The 21,977-nt window shown below is 35.4% G+C and overlaps 1 protein-coding gene across 1 annotated transcript in view; it reads right to left on the bottom strand.

Moving 5' to 3' along the window:
* Window positions 1-20,418, bottom strand: part of LOC141664391 (mitochondrial Rho GTPase 1-like) — a 29,578-nt gene extending 9,160 nt beyond the window's left edge. The window contains exons 1-9 of the mRNA XM_074470337.1: window positions 19,964-20,418; window positions 18,848-18,980; window positions 18,519-18,668; window positions 18,118-18,294; window positions 17,746-17,997; window positions 16,533-16,601; window positions 1,997-2,052; window positions 1,149-1,230; window positions 99-310 (exon numbers count right to left, since the gene is read on the bottom strand). Coding sequence (XP_074326438.1) covers window positions 99-310; window positions 1,149-1,230; window positions 1,997-2,052; window positions 16,533-16,601; window positions 17,746-17,997; window positions 18,118-18,294; window positions 18,519-18,668; window positions 18,848-18,980; window positions 19,964-20,169 — 1,337 coding nt within the window. The 5' untranslated portion in view covers window positions 20,170-20,418. The remainder of the gene's footprint in view (window positions 1-98; window positions 311-1,148; window positions 1,231-1,996; window positions 2,053-16,532; window positions 16,602-17,745; window positions 17,998-18,117; window positions 18,295-18,518; window positions 18,669-18,847; window positions 18,981-19,963) is intronic.
* Window positions 20,419-21,977: the final 1,559 nt, after the last annotated feature.

The raw sequence follows: 21,977 nt of genomic DNA, 5'->3' as shown, positions 1-21,977 counted from the left end.
AGATCCTACATTTTAAGGTTTTAGAGCAAATGGTTGCCTAAAAGAAAATATGTGCTCTATGGATACAGGTACATATACTGATTTACAGTATGAGTTACCTTCCAATAAAAGACTTCAGTAGCGCAGACTTTTCTGCCCCTTCTGGACCAAAAACGAAACACTGAAAAACATTTCTATCAGACTGTTTCTTTTTGCGATCTATGCCTCTTCTTCGCGTGACACGGATGGCAGAAGAAGGATCCCCAGCATAACCAATATACATCAGGTACTCAACACAATATATTGGGTCCCTCATGGTCATCAGGGCCCACTACAACAACATTACATATTTGTCAGAACTTACGATTCTTATCACTTCGGCTAGTAAACAGTAAAGCATAAATTGAACGTTCGTTAATAATTAATAAGCTTCATGTGCATACATAAATGTTTAGGCTAAAACTACAATGAGAACTATTTTAGCATGAGAACTATCTTAGCATGAGAGCCATTGTTCTGAACTTTTTTTACACATTGTTCTACAAATCTAGAAAGTGCAGAACAATGTTTTCATGGTTCTCCATCTGATACGCGATCCTGTATGTGTATATATGAAAGTGGATATTTTTTGTACAACTCTCTTTCATTTACAGATATGTTAAATTGTAATGTTAGCAATTGCCAACAAAATTGCTAATAAAATTCGTTCAATTTTGAGGCTCTATAAAAGGTGTAAGTTTACTACCACCTTCATTTTGTAAAAAGAAGTTGTCCTTGCTCCAACCAATCAAGTGAGTAACCATTAACCGATGTTACTAATTTACACTAGTTAGATGAAGACATTAAAATTTGTCCAAAGAAAATCTGTTGATAAGAATATTAACTACAGTAAGGGGAAAGAACCTAATACTACATCCTGCCAGACGTTTTATAAAGACAGTAGTACAATTAGTATTTCAGAATTATTAATTTTTTTCTTTTGGTGAGTTTGTTGGAAAGACTGATCGAAAGAGAATCAATTTTGAATAAGGGTCTCAGAGATTGAATATAGAAACAATGATGTTGACTTTTAGCTTGGGACAATATATTGCGAAAAGGAAGGTGGGTTCCGATAAGAACTACAAAATATATCAACCGACACCACTAACAAAAGAATAAATTTTCCACACCTCAGATAAAAAGCCATCAAGTGAAATCCCCCTTAATAAGGTTCTCTCAGCAGCATTTTCATACGGTGCTTCACTCCAAGGACTGTAGATTCACAAAGTCAACAAGGAAGGTATGTCAGCTGGCACTGTTGAGGTATATTATAAACAAAACATGAATACAACTAGTCAACTATGCATGACGAGTAATTTGATTATGAAATAATTAGATAATCATCTTCAAAGGAATTCTACATCTTGAACAATGCTAGTAATTTAATGCAGTATGCATATTACCTATGAAAGTAATATCCAATAGGCTATTTAAGATTTAGCCTGAGAATTTTGAAGTCTGAATTACTGGGTTTTGATTGTATGTGTCTTTATCCTTAACATATGGTGTACGCTCAGGGTTGTTGAGCAATATATAATCCTAAGTGGATTTTCACAGGGGCATATTCGAAATTAAAGTGGCTTTGCCAACTCGAGAAATTTTTCAGATTAAGACCCTAATTTTATCAATCCAAAAAATATAACATATATATAAAGTATCTCTATTCAAAAGATGCAAATATGCAATACAATGGCAATATTGCTCTTCAACTCACAACCGTGCCTCGGCACGAAGCTATTCCTCGCATTATTACAGCAAGCATCAATAAATCTAAAATAAACCACAACATAGAATAGAATATATCAAAGGAGTTTATCAATTTCACGCCTAATGTTATTAAGTCTGTTCTGGAAGATAAGCAACACAGCAAACTTTTAAATTTGATCCGACAACTATTTTCACTGTATGCAAACAATTCAAGCTTCTTTGCTTCTAATCTAGGGGTCCAATTATCAAGTCAAACTAAAAACTAGACTACCTTTTAGGGGCTGTAGAAAAAAGATCCTGAAGCTCAGCCATTCGAAGCACTCCATCCTGATATCAAGTCAAGCAACATTTTCAGAATGATAGAAAACAATTCAATGCATTATAGAACTCATGAAAATGCATAATCTCAAAGAAAATATACTTTCTTAAAAGAGATATGTTAGATATATTTGATAATGTCATGGCTAATATGTTTTATGTTTAGATTTCAGATCTTATTTGAACAGAACAAATCAGTACTTAACTGATCAGTACTTATACTGGAAGTCAGAACTTAAGGGATATCAGTACTTATGTTATCAGGAGATAGATATCAGAACTTAAGTGCTGAAGGACGATCAGATAAGGACAGTAGCTGATTAAAGTTAAGAAGATCAAGATAAACATAAGAAGAGATATGCATGAAGAAGGAATTCCGTGAAGAATGGAATACTTGGAATAGAAGATATCTGATTGATATATTTTAGGAAGCAGAATTATATTCCATATCAATTAGCGAATATCTTGTAACTGTGTAGTATATAAACACAGGCATAGGGTTTACACTATAAGTGTTATCATTATCGAGAATATTATTTAATATAACTCTAGCAGCTCTCGTGATATTTTGTTCATCACTGAGAGATAACAGTTCCAGATTGTAACAGAGTTTATTGTTTAAATAAAGTTTGTTTTCTGTTACATAAGTTCTTGAAGTTTGATTTGATTGTAATAAACACTGTATTCACCCCCTCTACAGTGAAAGTGTGACCTAACAAGTGGTATCAGAGCTATCTGTTAACACACATACAGTTAAAGATCCAAACACAATCATGTCTGACACAGAAACTCCAACTAAGCCTACCAAAACTGAGGAATCATCAAAGACATCAACTCAGAGTCGATATGAGACTATCAGAGTTCCCATATTGAGACCATCTGAATATCCCATATGGAAGGTAAGGATGACCATGTTTCTGGAAGCAACAGATCCAGAATACCTTGATAGAATCAAGGAAGGGCCTCACAAACCTACCAAGCTCGCTGTTGTAGTTGCAGGTGAAGCAGCAATGACCGTACCAAAGGAAAAGAATGATTACACTGCTGAAGATATAGCATCTATTGCTAAGGATGCCAAGGTACGTCACTTATTGCATAGTGTCATTGATAATGTAATGTCAAACAGGGTAATCAACTGCAAGACTGCTAAGGAGATATGGGATGCACTGGAGACAAGGTGTCAAGGAACTGAAACAGTTAAGAAGAACAGGAAGACAATACTCACTCAAGAGTATGAACACTTTGACTCTAGGACTAATGAGTCATTGACTGATGTATATGATAGATTTGTCAAACTCTTGAATGACTTGTCATTAGTAAATAAGGAGTATGATCTTGAAGATACAAACCTCAAATTCCTGTTAGCTCTTCCTGAATGTTGGGATTTGAAGGCAACAACAATAAGAGACAACTACAATCTTGATGAAACAACTCTTGATGAAATCTATGGAATGCTCAAGACTCATGAACTTGAGATGGAACAAAGAAGCAAGAGGAAAGGAGGAAAGTCAAGGACAGTTGCTCTCAAGGTTGAAGAGGAATCCCCCAAACCACCTTCCTCAAAGAAAGATAAGGGTAAAGCTCTTATCATAAAATCTGATACTGAGTCATCAAGTTCTGAGAGTGATGATGACTCAGATTCTGAAAGCTTGCCTGAAACTGATGCTGATGAGGAGATGATGAAGCTGTGTGCTCTTATGGTGAAAGGAATCACAAAGATTGCATACAGGAAGTTCAGGAAGGGAAAGAAGTTTTCCAGGAAAGGCATAAGTTCTGATAAGAAGAATTTTAGAAGATCTGAAGGAAGAGGAGGAAAGTCTGATAGAGGAGATTACGCTAATGTTAAATGTTATAATTGTGGTGAGAAAGGCCACATATCTCCTGATTGCAAGAAAACCAAGAATGACAAAGGCAAAGCTCTTGTCACAAAGCAGAAAAGCTGGACAGACACCTCAGACTCTGAAAGTGAGGAGAACTATGCATTGATGGCAAATGCTGATAAATCAAGTTCTGAGAGCAGTTCTGAAGCTGCTGAAACAAAGGTACCTCAGACTACTTATGCTTTTCATACTGATGATATTAATGAGTTGAGAAGATATCTTAAAACCATGTTTGTTAGTTATAGAGATCAAACTTTAACATGTGAAAGATTAACTTCTGAAAATCTTGCTTTTAGGAAAAGAAATGATTTCTTAGAAAAAGAGTTAGTCATGTTTCATCAAACTCAGCAGGATAGAGATAATGCTTTTTATGTTAGGGATGAAGTGCTAAAAATGAATGAATCTCTAAAAACTGAGTTAGAAAAGGAGAGAGAGATTATCAGAACTTGGACTAACTCTGGCAAAACAACTCAAAATTTGCTAAGCAGTGAAAACTGGAAAGAGGGCTTAGGCTATGGAGAAAATAAAAAAGGAACTGTAGAAATTAAGCCTGTTGATAAGCAAAAGCCGAAGTTAAAACCTGTTAAGTTTGTAACTGAAAAATCCGAAAATGAGAAATCAGAAGTTAAAAAGAAATTAGCTTCTGACAAACTAAAACAGGAAAAGACAGCTGAAGTTAACATAGGCTTAATGACAAAGAAGCAGCTTAAGCATAAGCTGAAAGATGTTAAGAATGCAAACAAGGTAAAATCACCTAAGAAAAACAGGAATGGAAAGGAAGGTGTGAATAAAAGCAATAACTATAAATCTGTTCCTGATGCTCCTAGGAAAGCATGTCATAACTGTGGAAGTTCTAACCATCTGGCTTCTTTTTGCAGGAAGAATAAGAATATTAACTCCTTATCTACAAAGTCAGGAGTTAAGAGTCAGTCTGTTAGATACAAACCACAAAATCCTTGTTTTCATTGTGGTAGTTTATGGCATTCCATTTATACTTGTAAGGAATATCATAGTTTGTACTATGATTATTATCAAATAAAACCTTCTTTAAAGAAAGTTTATGTTGTTCCTTCTAGTATAAGTTCTGATAAGAAAACTGTTAACATAAAATCTGATGTTAAATCCGCTGCAAATGTTAACAAACCTAAAAAGGCCAAAGGATCCAAGCAAGTCTGGGTCCTTAAAACTAATAATTAGTAGTCTTTTTGATTGCAGGGCAACAGGAAAAATATTTTAGTTCTGGACAGTGGATGTTCAGGACATATGACTGGAAATAAGGCCCTGCTATCAGACTTTGTGGAGAAAGCTGGCCCAAGTGTTTCTTATGGAGATGGCAACATTGGAAAAACTTTGGGATATGGCAATATCAATCTTGGGAATGTCATTATTAAAGATGTAGCTCTGGTCTCAGGACTTAAACACAACTTACTGAGTATAAGTCAAATCTGTGACAGAGGTTATCATGTTGATTTCTTTGCAGAACATTGTGAAATAGTTAGTAAATCTAAAGGAAAAATTGTTCTGAAGGGATTCAGGCGTGGTAACATTTATGAAGCTAAGCTTTCAACAAGTTCTGATGGTTCTGCAATCTGTTTAGTGAGTAGAGCCTCAACTGAAGAAAGCTGGAATTGGCACAAGAAACTCTCTCATTTAAACTTCAACAAGATAAATGAATTGATCAAGAAAGATCTTGTGAGAGGACTGCCAAAATCAGTGTTTGTTCCTGATGGTCTTTGTGACTCATGTCAGAAGGCTAAACAAAGAAAATCTTCGTTCAAGAGCAAGACTGAATCATCAATTCTTGAGCCTTATTATCTGCTTCATGTTGATCTATTTGGTCCAGTGAATGTCATGTCTATTGCAAAGAAGAAATATGCGTTGGTCATAGTAGATGAGTTCACCAGATACACATGGGTGTATTTCTTGCACACAAAAAGTGAAACTGCATCTATCCTGATTGATCATGTCAAACATCTGGATAAATTGATCAAAGATTCTGTGAAAATTTTGAGGAGTGATAATGGCACTGAATTCAAGAATTTGATAATGGAAGAGTTCTGCAAAAATCATGGAATAAAGCAGGAATTTTCTGCTCCTGGAACTCCACAGCAAAATGGAGTTGTTGAAAGGAAGAATAGAACTCTAATTGAAGCTGCACGAACAATGCTTGAAGAAGCAAAGCTTCCAACCTATTTCTGGGCTGAAGCTGTGCAGACTGCTTGTTTTACTCAAAATGCAACACTCATTAACAAGCATGGAAAAACACCATATGAGATGGTGAAGAACAAGAAGCCAAATCTCAAATACTTTCATGTATTTGGATGTAAGTGTTTTGTTCTCAAGACTCATCCTGAACAGCTATCCAAGTTTGATCTAAAAGCTGATGAGGGAATCTTTGTAGGATATCCACTTTCTACAAAAGCCTTCAGAGTCTATAATTTGAGAACAAAAGTGGTCATGGAATCTATCAATGTCTCTTTTGATGACAAGAAGATCACTGGACTTGAAGATTGCATTGATCATGATAAGCTGAGATTTGAAAATGAAGATTCATATTCTGATATCTCAAGTCCTGACAGTCTAAGTCCTGATACTGTAAATTCTGATGGATTAAACTCTGATGTTATTGAAACTGTGGTGACTACGTCAAAGGAAGATGCACCAATGCAGGGGGAGCATACTCAAGATATTATCACATCTCAAGAAGCATCAGAACATACATCTGGCTCTTCAAATTCTGATTCGTCAAGTTCTGATAAGCCAAGTACTGACAGTGCTGAAAATCTAAATACTGAAGGATCCAACTCAGAGAGCATAGTTTCAGGGGGAGCATCAGAAAATGAAACAGAAGACAGCATGAATCATGGGGGAGCATCCAGTTCTAGAGAAAATCTTCCATCTGCAAGGAAGTGGACAAAATCACATACACCTGATTTAATAATTGGAAATCCTGAGGCAGGTGTCAGAACTAGAACAGGTACTTCGAATGAATGTCTTTACAATTCTTTTCTCTCTCAGTCTGAGCCAAAGAAAGTGGAAGAAGCTCTTCAAGATGCTGATTGGGTGCAAGCAATGCAGGAAGAGTTGAATGAATTTGAAAGAAACAAAGTCTGGACCTTAGTGCCAAGACCCAAGAATAGATCGGTTGTTGGTACAAAGTGGGTATTCAGAAACAAAACTGACAGTGATGGCATAATTGTAAGGAACAAGGCAAGGCTGGTTGCAAAAGGATATTCTCAACAGGAGGGAATTGACTATGATGAAACATTTGCTCCAGTTGCTAGGTTAGAAGCCATAAGGATATTCATGGCTTATGCTGCTCACAAAAAGTTTACTGTCTTTCAAATGGATGTGAAAAGTGCTTTTCTCAATGGAGAATTGGAAGAGGAAGTATATGTTGAACAACCTCCAGGCTTTGTAGATTCCAAACATCCAGATTATGTCTACAGGCTTGATAAAGCACTTTATGGACTTAAGCAAGCTCCTAGAGCATGGTATGAGACTTTAGCTCAGTTTCTTCTGGAAAGTGGATTCAACAGAGGAACTATTGACAAAACATTGTTCTATCTCAACCATGGCAAGGACTTACTTCTGATCCAGATTTATGTTGATGATATTATTTTTGGGTCTCCAAATGACAAACTTTGCAAAAAGTTTGCCAATCTAATGCAGTCAAGATATCAGATGAGTATGATGGGAGAACTTAGTTATTTTCTGGGCCTTCAAGTCAAGCAGAGTGAAGAAGGAACTTTTATTTGTCAATCTAAGTACACCAGAAACTTGCTGAAGAAATTTGGAATGCAAGACTGTTCAAGTGCATCCACTCCCATGGCCACTGCAACAAAACTGGATAAGGATACTGGTAATTCAGTAGATATTACTGATTACAGAGGTATGATTGGCTCACTTCTCTATCTAACTGCTAGTAGACCAGATATCATGTTTGCTACCTGTCTTTGTGCAAGATTTCAAGCAGATCCAAGAGAACCTCACTTAACAGCTGTAAAAAGAATCTTTAAGTATCTTAAAGGAACAGCTGATCTAGGATTATGGTATCCTAGAGAATCAGATTTTAAATTAATAGGTTACTCAGATGCAGATTTTGCAGGTTGCAAAATTGACAGGAAAAGCACAAGTGGTAGCTGCCAATTTCTTGGAGGCAGGTTGGTTTCTTGGTATAGCAAGAAACAAAAGTCAATTTCCACATCAACTGCAGAAGCAGAGAATATTGCTGCAGGAAGCTGCTGTGCACAGATTCTCTGGATGAAGAATCAGTTACTAGATTATGGGTTAACGTATTTCAAAATCCCTATTTACTGTGATAATCAAAGTGCTATTTCTATGACAGGTAATCCAGTTCAACACTCTATGACAAAGCACATCAGCATCAGGTACCATTTCATCAGGGAACATGTGGATGAAGGTACAGTGGAATTGCATTTTGTTCCCACAGATCAACAAGTAGCAGATATCTTCACAAAACCACTGTGTGAAGCTACCTTTTCAAAATTGGTAAATGAACTTGGAATGATTTCAGGTTCTTTCTCTAAATCTGCTTAAACTTGTTCTATGTTATCAGACTTTATGATCAGTATTTACAGAATTAATCTCTTTGTATATTCTGTGCATTAATTGATAAATGTCTTTAAGTACTGACTGTTGTCTGATATATGTTTCTAAACTCTGATAAGTGATATGTCTGTTTCAGTAACTATTCTATCCTATGAGGATAACTGTGCTAGATACTGACCTACTAGTCTTCAATAAACAAATGATCCCATGAAAGAAGTAATTATTTCTGTGGAAATCTTATGACACAAGCAAATTCTGATAACTGAGCTTAGTTAAGTTTACTTTGTATATCTTATTACTAAGTCCCAAATTAGAATAATGCTACTCATTTGTTTAAGTTCTGATTCTAGTAAAACTGCTGAATGTACTAAGTGCTGATAAACCTCACTTATCAAAAGAAAAAGAAAAAAATCAAAGAATAATATCAGGTACTCCTTTGAGATCTAGAGTAAAAATGTGAATGGGACGACCCAAGTGCATTGCTGGTATTAAGTAAATATGCATTAGAAAAGCAAAATATTTTTCTTGGTGACTGTTCACACTCTATGATTACTGGAGAAATACTCTGATAATAGCATAAATTCTGATAAACAGTCGTGACTCACTTACACTGAGAAGCCTCTGTAAAATAGAATTTCAAAAGATGCATAAAATTAGCACAAAAACAGTTGAGGTGGACTCATGCATGAACTCGTTTATCAGTAGGTTTCAGGATAATGACAGTTCTTTAGTAAAATTTTAATTATGACTTATTTCTAAGATGTACTGAAGTAGATCAGACTTTACTCTTTGTCGGTTATTTAGCTTAATGCACACACACATCACTCCATATGAATGATGAAATTTCTGTGGTGATCTATGTTATTTTAGATAAACAGTCATTGTGTCACTTCTGCACAAATTCTGAGGACAAGTTCTAGTTACACGTTCTGATGATTAAGTTCTGACGTTCATAACTAAGAACTTGTATGAGTATTTACTAAGATAGATATTCCTTGTTCGAGTTAAGACATTATGTTCTGATGACTGTTAAGTTCTGGTATAGGTCTAAGTTCTGATTTTTCAGTCTAACCCTTTACTTGACTTATTTATGAGTAAAATTTGGTAACAGTCTCAGATTAATTTCGAAATGTTGAAGTGGAAGATTAATAGTCTATGGTTAAAACATAATGGCACTCGTCCTTGAACAGTTCACTCTTGTTACATGTGCCCATTCCTTTTCCAATGACTGTTATTCTTTTTCAAGGTCTAGGGAGACGAGGTAGAATTAATTCTACCTGTCTGCATTCAATATCTTTGTGTCTCTTGGCATTCTCTTGCCTATATATGCAACCACTTCACATCAGTCTTTCCATCACATTCTTCTCACACACTTATCCTCCTTCTTCTGTCAAAAACACAATGGTTCGATACAACATGTTTTTGAACACACAAACCTTCACAATGGAGCTCAGTTGTGCCGAGTGGCAGCAGGAGTGGCATATAACAGCCATTCCTGAGGAGATCTGGGACTCTGTCCCACAGGAGGTGCTGGCTCACCTTCTATTCTTCGAGATGGATTATCATCGCCATCTGGAGCGCCTGGAGGAGGAAAGGCGGGAAGCTATCCGTCAGCAAGAGCGAATCATTCGACTCGCTATCTTGTTTGTCGAAGATAGGAAGAGGAAGATGACTTAATCTCGTCTTCTTCCTGTTCTTCTTCATCCTCAGCTTTGTCAGGCTTCTTAGCTAGGACTAAAGCTGTTGACGTTAGGATTAGAAGCTTAGGGAAAATCTTGTATTGATGTAATTTCTATTTCATATATGTATTGACTTGATATATTAATGAAAACTGTTTTTACTTCAAGATTTTATCTCTGAGTTATTTTATCTGTGTTGTTAAATCCTGCTTGATAAGCTGATGACCATTTAAATTTTGTCTTTATTTAAGTTCTGATTCTTTGTCAGCACTTATTCATCGAAATTATCTAGGTCATTTTTAACATGATTCATTTTCAGAATATTAATGTTGCAGTGAAAAATAATTCAATCAGTGCTAACGGTTTTAATTTTGAATTAAAACTGTGTCTCTTGATAACTGAAATGGTTTTTCCTTGAAACAAGGCAACTAGGTAAGTAATCATTCCTGTTTTCTCGAGCCCAGTAACTATCCGTTATTACTGCATGTCTGACAGGTGTCCAACGGTAACATTTTTTTTTCAGAGTATAAGAACAACAGAGAGAAGATTTCCTTAATCTTTTATTTTCTTTATACTTTATCTCTCTTCTTACTTTTACTCTCTTTCTCATTCTTTCTCACGTTGGTTTTTCATACAGATATTATCTCAAACACCTAACAGGCATACTTGAATTTCAATATTTTTTCACATGGCACCAAAGGATTTAATCATTGATGGAGCAAAGTTTGTTCCAAACAACTATGCTGCAATTCTTGATCATGCTGAAGCTCCATCTGAATTGCATTTTGTGCAAGATCTTCTTGCACATAGTGAGGTTGGGTACGCCTTAACTCAGCCTGAATTATACTCAAGTCAACAAGTTCTGCGGTTCTGGAGGACTGGAGTTTATGATGATGGTGGTAAACGAGGAACTCCCAGTATTATCTTTCAAGTGGGTGATTCTTCCTATGTAGTCACTCCTGGTACAGTACGAAGAGCATTACATCTTCCAGAAGATTGTACCTTCTCTATACCAGAGGAATCAGAACTTCGGGGGTTAATGACTGATTTGGGATATGAAAAGAGTCTGACGAAACTTGGACAGTTGAAACGGGCTAATATCAGAAGAGAATGGAGTTTCTTCTTCGATTGCATCACCAAGGCTTTTGGCAACAAGTGTTCAAATTTTGATGTCATCCCAATTCTGAGTCAGCACATCGGGTATGCTATTATCCATCAAACTCATTTTGATTTTGCAACTGGAATAATTGGTTTTATTGGGGATAGGATGACAGAGGATCGAGATGTTGTTTATTTTGCTAGATTCTGTCAACTTATTTATACGTATTGTACTGCTGAACCCCAGTTAGTCAGCACTCAAACCCCACCTTTTAAGGTTGCAAAAAGGTACTTTAACGACCTGATAAATGCTGACACAAAGAAATCAATGGTGAGACAATTACAGATTCCTCAGTCTGTGAAACAGATTCTGGTAAATGCTGATCCAGCTACTTACAAATCTGTTTACTCAAATGTTCAACCAACTCACCATAACCAAAATCCATCAACCTCAGTCCCTACCTCTAATTCTACTCAACCTACCCTCAGAACTTATCTCAAATCCTATCTCTCCACTTCACAGACTGCTCAACATTCTTCTTCAGCACCTACTGTGAAGCCTACATCCTCTAAGCCAAAGAGAACAAAGACTGTTCCTCAAACATCTCAGAAGAAGAGGAGGATTACTTTGAGAGATGAATCAGATTCTGAGGATCAGATTCCATCTTCAGAACCTATGATAGATGAAGCTGAGAAGGCAACTTCTCAGAAGGATTCTGCAATTGGGGGTTCTAGGCTTCTCAAGAGGCTTAGACGTATGACGGTTCCTGCAACTCCCAAGGAATCCAAATCAACAAGAAAGTACAAGAAACAGAGGGCACAGAGGCCAGTTTCAGATGATGAGGAGGAAGCAGCTAAGGAAGGGGATCAGGAATCTCTGATCTCACAAGACAAGGAATTTGCTCCAGTCACTTCTTCTCCATCAACTCCATCTCAGGAACCTGTATCTGACAAGGCTAATTCACCTTCTATATCTCTTGTTGATCCAGGCACAAGTGCTGAAATTGATATTCAGAACTTGGTTGTGCCTGACATACTTTTCTTAGAAGCTCCAACAGCAAATAATCCTTCCACAACACCTGTTACTGATGCTGTTCAAACTCCTGAGTTATCACTAACACCTTCTCTGCATCAAGATGATGATCAGATTTTAGGTGAGCATCCGGATATGGCTGTTGATCAGAACTTAGTATCAGATCAGCAATTAGAGGATGTTGAAGCCTCCATTGCTACTCATACAGTTGTCTTATCAGAAGATACTGATTCTTTAAGTTCTGATGCTGCAAATGTTGGAGATACTGGTGAAGCTGCTACAACTGTAGATGCTGATGCAGCAGGTCCTTCAGGACATACTCCTCCACTGACTCTTCCTAAGTCTGAACTGCTAAAGGAGTTTGTTATCAGGGATACACCAGTACCTTGGAGTGAAACTCCTGCAGGTCAGGAGTGGACTAAGGAATGGAACTCAGTTTCATGTGTTCCAAATGCTTTACATCTTGCTGAGCACTTGACTAAAGCTAATGAAATGTTACATTCTGATGATTTTAAAATCCAGCTTAGAGTCACTGCATTGAGTACTAAACATCTACAAGGTCTTCATTCCAACACTCATGCAGAGCTACACAAGATTCAGGAGAACTTTATTAAACAGGAACAAGTTTGGAAACTTGATAAGAAAAAGTTCTTCCAACCTACCATTGACAGGGTTGCTTATATTGAGAAAACTCAAGAGAAGCAACAAGCTCAGATTGATCAAATTCTGACAAATCAAGCTTCTCAGCAATCGCAACTTACTGAAATCCAGACCTCAGTGGAACTACTTATCTCTCTTTTATTACCTGCTGATGCCAAAAAGGGGGAGAAGGTAATTAAGTCCAAATGCAAAACCAACAAGTCACTGCAAGGAAAGGATGATGGAAAAGATGACCAAGGAAACTCTGGAATGGGTAGTGGTCATAGTCAAGGTAGAAGGTTTACATCAAGACAAGCTAGTCACAGAACAAGTTCTGATACTGGGAAAAGAATAAGTTCTGCTGCTGGTAAAAGGATAAGTTCTGATGAACTTCTAGATCTTGATGAGGAAATGTCAAGACAGTTATTTCTTCAAGAAAATCCAGGGATGGACTTGGAAAGTTTAAAGGAAGAAGAAGCCAGACTTAAATCAGAGAAAGTCACATCTAAATCTGAAGCTTCTGGTAAAAAGTTACTTCCAAAACCTAAAGGCATTGTGATCAAAGAAAGGATACATACTGAAGAAACTTTGGCTAGATCACAACCACAGATAGATCCAAGATCCAAAGGTAAAGAAAAGGTTGGTGAACCTATCAAGCCTTATGTACCTCCTGAGGAAGAAGAAATTACTGATGGAAAAGATAATCTTGCTCTGACTTCAAGAAAAGTTCTTAAAACAACCTCTGACATGGCTCAAGTTGTTCAGAGTCAAGAAATTGTAAGTTCTGATATTCAGAAGAAGCAAGTAACCTCTGACAGTGCTCAAGTTAACTTGATATCAGAAAATAAATCTAAAACACTCCTACCAGGATTCACTAAAGCAAAACAGACTCAATCTTTGAAGACTACTTCAAGTGGTTTTGAAGCAAGAGTAGTTACTGGAAAGGAAGCTAGAGATAAAACTGGATTGGGAAGTGCTGATGAAAGAAGAGTACACAACACTACCGATGATCCAACTTCCTTGAGTGAACCAGGTATTGGAGCAACTCCTGAGAGATTGAATCAACTAGAATCTGTACAGATGGTTTACCATACCTACTTGAAAGAATACATCATGTTGTATTTCATGACAGATGGTAGGGTTTATCATATAAGACAAAATGCCATTCCGTTGAAGTATTTTGAAGAATTGGAGCATGTATTGTTCTTACTTCAAGTGGATGACAGAATAACAGAGACTGCTGCAAACTACTTAAAGGAACAGATTCAGAGACAGAAAAGACTTTATTCTGTTAAGTCTGACAGCAGATATGTTCCAAAGTACAGAAATCACAATGGTGATGTTGTTGATATGAAGCCTAATACTGCACAGATCAGAACATATCTTGGTATTAAGGGGCTTGAATTCAATCTAGAGTCTAATAAAGCTTATGTCATAAGACTAGATCGGGAGTTGAGGAAAGCAAAGATTAATGATCTCAGAGCTGCAATATTTCAAACTGGTGAAGATACTGCAGAGCTTAAAGATGTCAAACGGAGAATGATTGATGAACTCAGATATGCTGAGAAATGTTTGTTGAAGAATTATCTCAGAACAACTCCTGACATCAGAGAGATCAGAAAATGATGAAGCCAAGTCGAAGATCTACAACTGCTTAAATTCTGATATTTATACAGATTGAAGTTGTTATCAGAAGTTGAATTGGTAAAAACTTTAAGGACTGTAAGTTGTAGTTATCTTGTCTATTTCTCATGCATTTGTACTTAATGTTTTTGACATCATCAAATATCTGTTAAACTTGTATATTTTGTTAATTTACAAGTTGGGGGAGATTGTTAGATATATTTGATAATGTCATGGCTAATATGTTTTATGTTTAGATTTCAGATCTTATTTGAACAGAACAAATCAGTACTTAACTGATCAGTACTTATACTGGAAGTCAGAACTTAAGGGATATCAGTACTTATGTTATCAGGAGATAGATATCAGAACTTAAGTGCTGAAGGACGATCAGATAAGGACAGTAGCTGATTAAAGTTAAGAAGATCAAGATAAACATAAGAAGAGATATGCATGAAGAAGGAATTCCGTGAAGAATGGAATACTTGGAATAGAAGATATCTGATTGATATATTTTAGGAAGCAGAATTATATTCCATATCAATTAGCGAATATCTTGTAACTGTGTAGTATATAAACACAGGCATAGGGTTTACACTATAAGTGTTATCATTATCGAGAATATTATTTAATATAACTCTAGCAGCTCTCGTGATATTGTGTTCATCACTGAGAGATAACAGTTCCAGATTGTAACAGAGTTTATTGTTTAAATAAAGTTTGTTTTCTGTTACATAAGTTCTTGAAGTTTGATTTGATTGTAATAAACACTGTATTCACCCCCTCTACAGTGAAAGTGTGACCTAACAAGATAAAAACCCACTCTATTGTAGCTTTTATCACAACAACAAAAATCAAAGTCGACTCAAAACTTCCATTTTTACAATGAACCAAATAACTTTACCCTCACACTACGACAAATTCCTTAGTTACAGTTCATACTCCTGCCAACTTCTAGAAGCCTATCATTTCCTTGTTTCTAAAATTAAACTATTAAACTATGTTCCCGAGTTTTCATGTGAAGAAAGAAAAAGAAATTAATTGAAATTTAAGGAAAAGAATTTGTACAAAACTTTCTTTCACATGTTTATAAAGTTTTGTAAGGAAAGAAAGGAATGTGAAATTAAAATAAAATGTTCGATGATTTTATGTCTGTAAGTTTTGTTTCTCTCCAAATCTTTCCACTTTTGAGTGGAAAATGATTCAGATTATCTTTAAATTTCTTCCCCATTTTTCTCTATAAAATTCTTTGGCACACATGAAAAAATTAAGACTAGCATAGTTCCTATTCTTTATTTTCTTTTCTCTTCTCTTTAGAGCAAAATTGCCAAGAAAAGGGGAGCAAGTGAATGAGATAAAAAAAACACATTCATGTCAATCCATGTCCCCTATCTCGGCATGACAATGAAAACAACTGGTGGAGATAAGATTCCATGGAATGAAGCAGCGTTGGAAACTTCCTGATATTTTTATTTTTCTTGCTAAATTATTGAATATAATGAAAACAACTTTAATATTTGAAATAACTAAAGGAATCATCCATTGATCAATGATGGACCTGTTGAAAAGAATTTACAGCACCAAAGCTATTTAATGGAAGTTAAGTTCCTGGCCACCGCTCTACTACAAACTTGAAAGAGATTAAGATCCCATAATTCCCAGTACAAGTGTATAAACAACACATTAGTAATAAATTACTCTCAACTTCCACCTGGTCAATGTAGCAGGAAAATTCTTACAATACTGACAAGTGACCTTGTACAGTTGTACTTGATCACTGCTTTAGTTTCTATTATCACATAGCAAATAAATCAATTGCAATAGATGGCCAGTGCTCATAGCCTCAGAAACATACCATATCTATGAACATGTTAATGCCCATAGGCCACAAGCTTAATTGAAGGTGGTAGACATAGCGAAAACATGACCTCTAAGATGGTTAAAACTACAATAAGAAGTACTTACACCATCGATATCGAATGTGGAGAAAACCTCTTTGAGAAACTCAACAGCTTCATTTGTCAACTCCACGCTCTATACAAACAACAAACAAGGATTAGTACTTGGATGAAAGATTACACCACCTAGATATATTAAAGATGATACAAGAGAAACCAACTAGTTATACAGTAATTATATACATAAATGTACATTGGTTCCATGTAGAAAACCCGTCAATCTCTAAAGTACATGTCATTTGTTATACATAACGTCACCAGATTAAATACTATATTTGTACTATGAGAATCAAATCTATTATTTCAAAATTATAGGTGAAAACTAAATTTTTTTTGAGAGATTGTACTTACTCGTATTTCAGGGCTTAATAGGCCCTGATCTCTGTAACAATGATTCTTTCAAAGATTAAAACTAGATGAGGGATCAGAGCTTGCAAGCGCCACATGTAAATGTTAGTGATTAGCTATTCGGGTTTTTTAAGTGACTGATTCAAGTGCAACCAAGTCAGTCATATTTGTGAAGTTTCAGAAACAATTAACCTGATTAGTAAGCTTCTTGTAATAATATATAGCAGTGTTCCACAGAACGGCCTTACCTAGGCCCATTTTTAACTTTTCAGCAGATTAATAGCTCTTGAAGTATTTGGACAAACATAGAAGGGGTCAGGGTAATCGGTTGCTGCAACATACCGTACCGTGGAAACTTTCTGCAGTATGTTGACAGTGGGGTTTTTTATGTGAATACTGGGGGGGCATCATTTACATGGAGCGCAGAAACTTTCTTCTGTACAGTATGTTGCAGCAACCGATAGCTCCGGACTATCTCCCAACATAGAAAGTTAATAGTAAATAATATATAAAAGCAGAAAATAATTTTTTGCTTCATGCCAAAAAGTTAGTTTTCACGTATACAATATAGTATTCAGCCATATTGGTGATCAACAATGGATGATTTTGACACACACAACCTGAAAAGGCTAAACCCAAGCTCTGAGACCAACTATTAAGAATCTTGAGTATGCAAAGGCAAGTTTCTGTAATTTAATTTTTAAAACGAGGGGAATCTTGGGAGTATCAGGAGGAGATGGTAAACAGGTAAAAAATACAGAGGTTCACAGAGGGGGAATATCAATGGAGAGAGATTAGAAGCTAGAGACAACTTTACATGAGAGAAAACAGAATACGGGAACAGATAGTCTATGTAAACCAGCAAAGATTACCTGATCAGGAGCCTTCTTAATTGGAGCTGGAAGTTGGTCTACATCGAGTCTAACTTCATTATTGTAATGAAATTTTCGTAATACAGTCCATGCTGTCCCCACTTTGCCTCTCTCTATAAATAGGGCATTGAGAAAGAGGAATCCTGCCAACGTAAGACCGTGATAATTGACACCTTTCGGCACTTGTTCTTGAACAAGATTCTTGACATTTTCTAAATCAGAAGGTTGCAAAGGAGCATTGAAACACTTGAGCTGTAAAATTCTTCATTATGTTATCTAAGAATCTCTCTCACTATTAAAACATTGTATGTAACAAGTTTGCCAATAAGTGCTGATAAGAATTTCAGCAAAGCACATTACAGAAAAATATACCTGAAAATCATTTAACTCTGCATCATTAAGCGCGCCATCCCTGTCGTAGTCACATAAAATGAATATTCTTTTTAAAGCCCTGGAACATTGTGGCTTCAGTGTTTGTAATTCCTGATCAAACAATGGAGCTGTGGGATGAACTACTGCTTTCTGAGTACAGTAGAAAACCTCGTAGACCTGCATAATTGGATTGCAGTTGTTACCTTATAATTGCGAGAAGATGTCATAGAAGAAGTGATGTGATATATTAATGGTCCAAGGTAAAGGTATCTTCAACAATAAACTGAACCTTTAATAAACACATTAATTTCACAATTTATTGGAACAATAGAAGCAAGAAAGTGGCACAAAAATCCATCGGATGTTAATTCCTGAAGAAACAAGGTAATTATATAAAATACCTGAATATTTCTCAATGCGGAACATTCAATGCAAGTCTCAATCTCCCCAAACTGTTGCATAATAGGTGACATTGCCTGCTCCAAATCAGCTATTTGTTCTTCATCCCTCAAATCAAGCTTACAACCCACCACTACAACCGGCACATTTACCTATTCAGATACGTAGTTTAACTCTATAAAAAAAATACTACAAAATAAAATAAATACGACTCTAAAGTGAGAATTGTAAAACTATTTTGCGCTTTTTGAGGCATAAATACAGTTCTTATTTGAAAAAGAAAAAAATAAATACACGTTCAACATGATCAATTTTACTGTCTTGCACAAACCTCTAATCCTCGTAACTGAGGAAGCCAATATGTACTCAAGCGATCAAGAGTGGTAGGCTCGTCACATGCATACGTTAACACCACTACATCAGCCTGCCTCAATTCCTCTTCTACTTTAACTTTATTTTCTACACTGAAATTTGGCATAAACAGCACAGTTCAGAAAATTGAAGAATAACTAGATTCACAATAACAGGGGAACACTTTTAATAGAGTTCAAGAAAGGAAAAATGTCAGTCACTCTATTAACCATTTACTTTTTTACTAATAACATATTCTTAAAACTGTTCATTTCGATTTAAATCAAAAAAAATCACGAGTTAAATACAATTCACCACACACAGTGAATAGTTCTTAGTTCTTTTCTTAAATTGATTTGCACTTTGTGTATATCTAAAAAGCAAGAGCACATGTGCGTAGTCCCGAAATAAACGGACTGACAAGCACAATAATATAGCAATACGACATTATGGCAATACGACATATGTATGAAATTGACAAGCACGATAATACGGCAATACGACATATGTATGAAATTGACAACCAGGATAATATGGCAATACGACATATATAAAAAACAATACTTCCTCCATCCCCTTAAACATGTCTCTTTGAAAAAATTCCGCATTTTAAAAAAGATTAGCCGGATAATTTGTTTCTTTGTTTTGCACTAATCATTGCATAGAATTAAGTTGAATTGTATCTTTGACAGTAGGTATTATAAAACATAAAAAATTATTAATAAAACTCCGCCAAAATTGAATAAAATGCGTAAGTTAAAATAAACACTTTTTTAATTTGAGTGTTCGACGAATATTCAATTAATCATATGAAAACTAATTTGAGTGTTCAAGTATCCTACTTAGTAACAATTTACGATACCAAAACTAATTCGAGTGTTCAAGTATCAGACATGGTTCAATTTATGATACGAAAATTAATTTAAGTGTTAAGTACCCGACATAGTTACGTCACCATACGAAAACTAATTTGAAGGTTGAAGTATCCGACATAATGACGTAAATAATTCAATTTACGATATCAAAACTAATTTGAGTACGCTGACACAAAATTCAATTTACGATATAAAAAGAGGAGAGAAGACGAGAATGAGACCTGGACGAAGTATCGACGACAGTAACCGGAACCTTCTCGGGAAAAAAATCTTTCCGCAGCTTCTCCGCCGGAAGCACCGGAGGAACATTGACCGGAAAAACATTGTCGAGGGTGACAATTAAGCTGGATTTTCCGGTTCCTTTGTCGCCAACGACGACTATACGAAGACCGCGCGAATTCAATTTCGAATCTCCTGCCCCGGCCATTGATAATTCACAAAATTTTAATTTACTGTAGTAAATAAAAGGAGACTTTAAAAACGACAAGAAACTAGATAAAACGACAGCAGATTCTTATTGGCCGTAGTGTGTATGTGTGAATACGAATCATGAGGTTTATATATGCAGTGTAGGAAGCTTGGGAAACAAGGTAAAAGTATATAGAGATGCAGGCTAGTAGCTTGCAGGAAGGGGAGTTCGTTATTTCATCTGTTTCGTGATCTTGTTTGGTTTAGTTGCGGCAAAATTAAATTTAATTTTTCTATCTGATTATTTATTGAGTTATTAGTCAAAAGGGTAATGAACTGTTTTTTTTGCAAATTAACCTTGAATTTTTTTCACACAGAATCCCCTTAGACTTTATCATAGGAAAATTTTATATCCAAAACAACATTTTTAGTTTCAGAACAAAATTTATTGAAATGACAAAATTGCCTCATGTTAGCCTAATAAAAGGAAGCAAATAAAAAATAATAAGAGCATTTTCGTTTTTCAAGTAACTTTTTGTTTTGAAAATTAAGTTTTTGCTTTAGAAATAACACTACCCGCTCAGTTTCAGCAAATATTAACTCTAGTTTTTTTTTGAAATAATTAACTCTAGTTAGGTATATTAGAAAATAGGATCCAACACATTGAGCAAAATGAAACAACTTTTCATTCATTTCGACGGCATCCTTCAGCATTGTCGACGAGTAAAATGCCACTATTGTCACCCAAATCAGTTGCGACTAAAAACTTTATTATAAAAATACAACTATTTAGTTATTATATTTTATCAAATATATTGTATCAAGTGAAATATTACTCTTATAATCCCTCTGTCCCCCTAGGAAGTATACATTGGGGACGGGGAGCCGGCACGCATTTTAACGCTCCTTTATAACATATTTGCATAAATTATTCTAATTTTTTTTTCTTCTGAATTAAAATTTGATATTTGAAGTTTAATACAAAAAAAAGAAAGTTTTAAAAATAAATTAGGAAAGTATGTTTTTTATTCACCTTAAAATGCGTGTCAAACATTGAAAAAAAATTGTATACAATCTGATGGGACAGAGGGAGTATAATTTAGTTCCCGAGTATTCCCGGATATTGCCTACTGCGCACAATGCATAATATATAGTCAACTAATATCATTTTTTTACGTTGTATTGTATGACATATAATATAAATTCTTATTCAAACAATTTTTAGTTTATTAAAATAGATTTAATATTGTAGTGATGAAAATTATGAGATAAACAATCGAGAATGTCTATAATGTTGTTCTTGAGTCCTTGATCCATTTTTTAGTACGCAACTAGGCTTAATTTGCCTCAAAGAAATAGCATGAGATAAACAATCTTAAATGTCCTTAACACAGATACCAACGAACATTTCTTTCTCCATATTTATGGATCTCATACAAAAAAATTTTGCAACAAGTTTTAGTAAGCCTTCGTCAAGCACCTTCATGGCCTCTTGACTAAACTCAGATCATTATCATTAAAAGCATAATTGGTATACAATTTCTCATTTTAATTTTTTTAGCTCAACAGTGACTAACCAAACATATATAACAAGGGCTAAAGAGTTATCCACGAGTAAGTTTTCTGCATGATGGACTATGATTGGGGCAGCAAGCTAAGACTCGTCATTCTGGTTCAAGATAGCTAGTTTTAGAACTTCTTCAACGTCGGAATTTTTCGTTCAACCACAAAATGGGGAGAGGCGTAAGGACCTTCTCAAGGCCAAAATTATCATTTAAATTAAAAGGCAGCCCTTTGCCTGATTTCATATTCAAAAAGTGATGTTCT

This window comes from Apium graveolens, chromosome 1, assembly GCF_009905375.1.
Source record: "Apium graveolens cultivar Ventura chromosome 1, ASM990537v1, whole genome shotgun sequence".
NCBI lineage: Eukaryota > Viridiplantae > Streptophyta > Magnoliopsida > Apiales > Apiaceae > Apium > Apium graveolens.
This window is presented reverse-complemented; position numbering and strand designations above follow the sequence as displayed.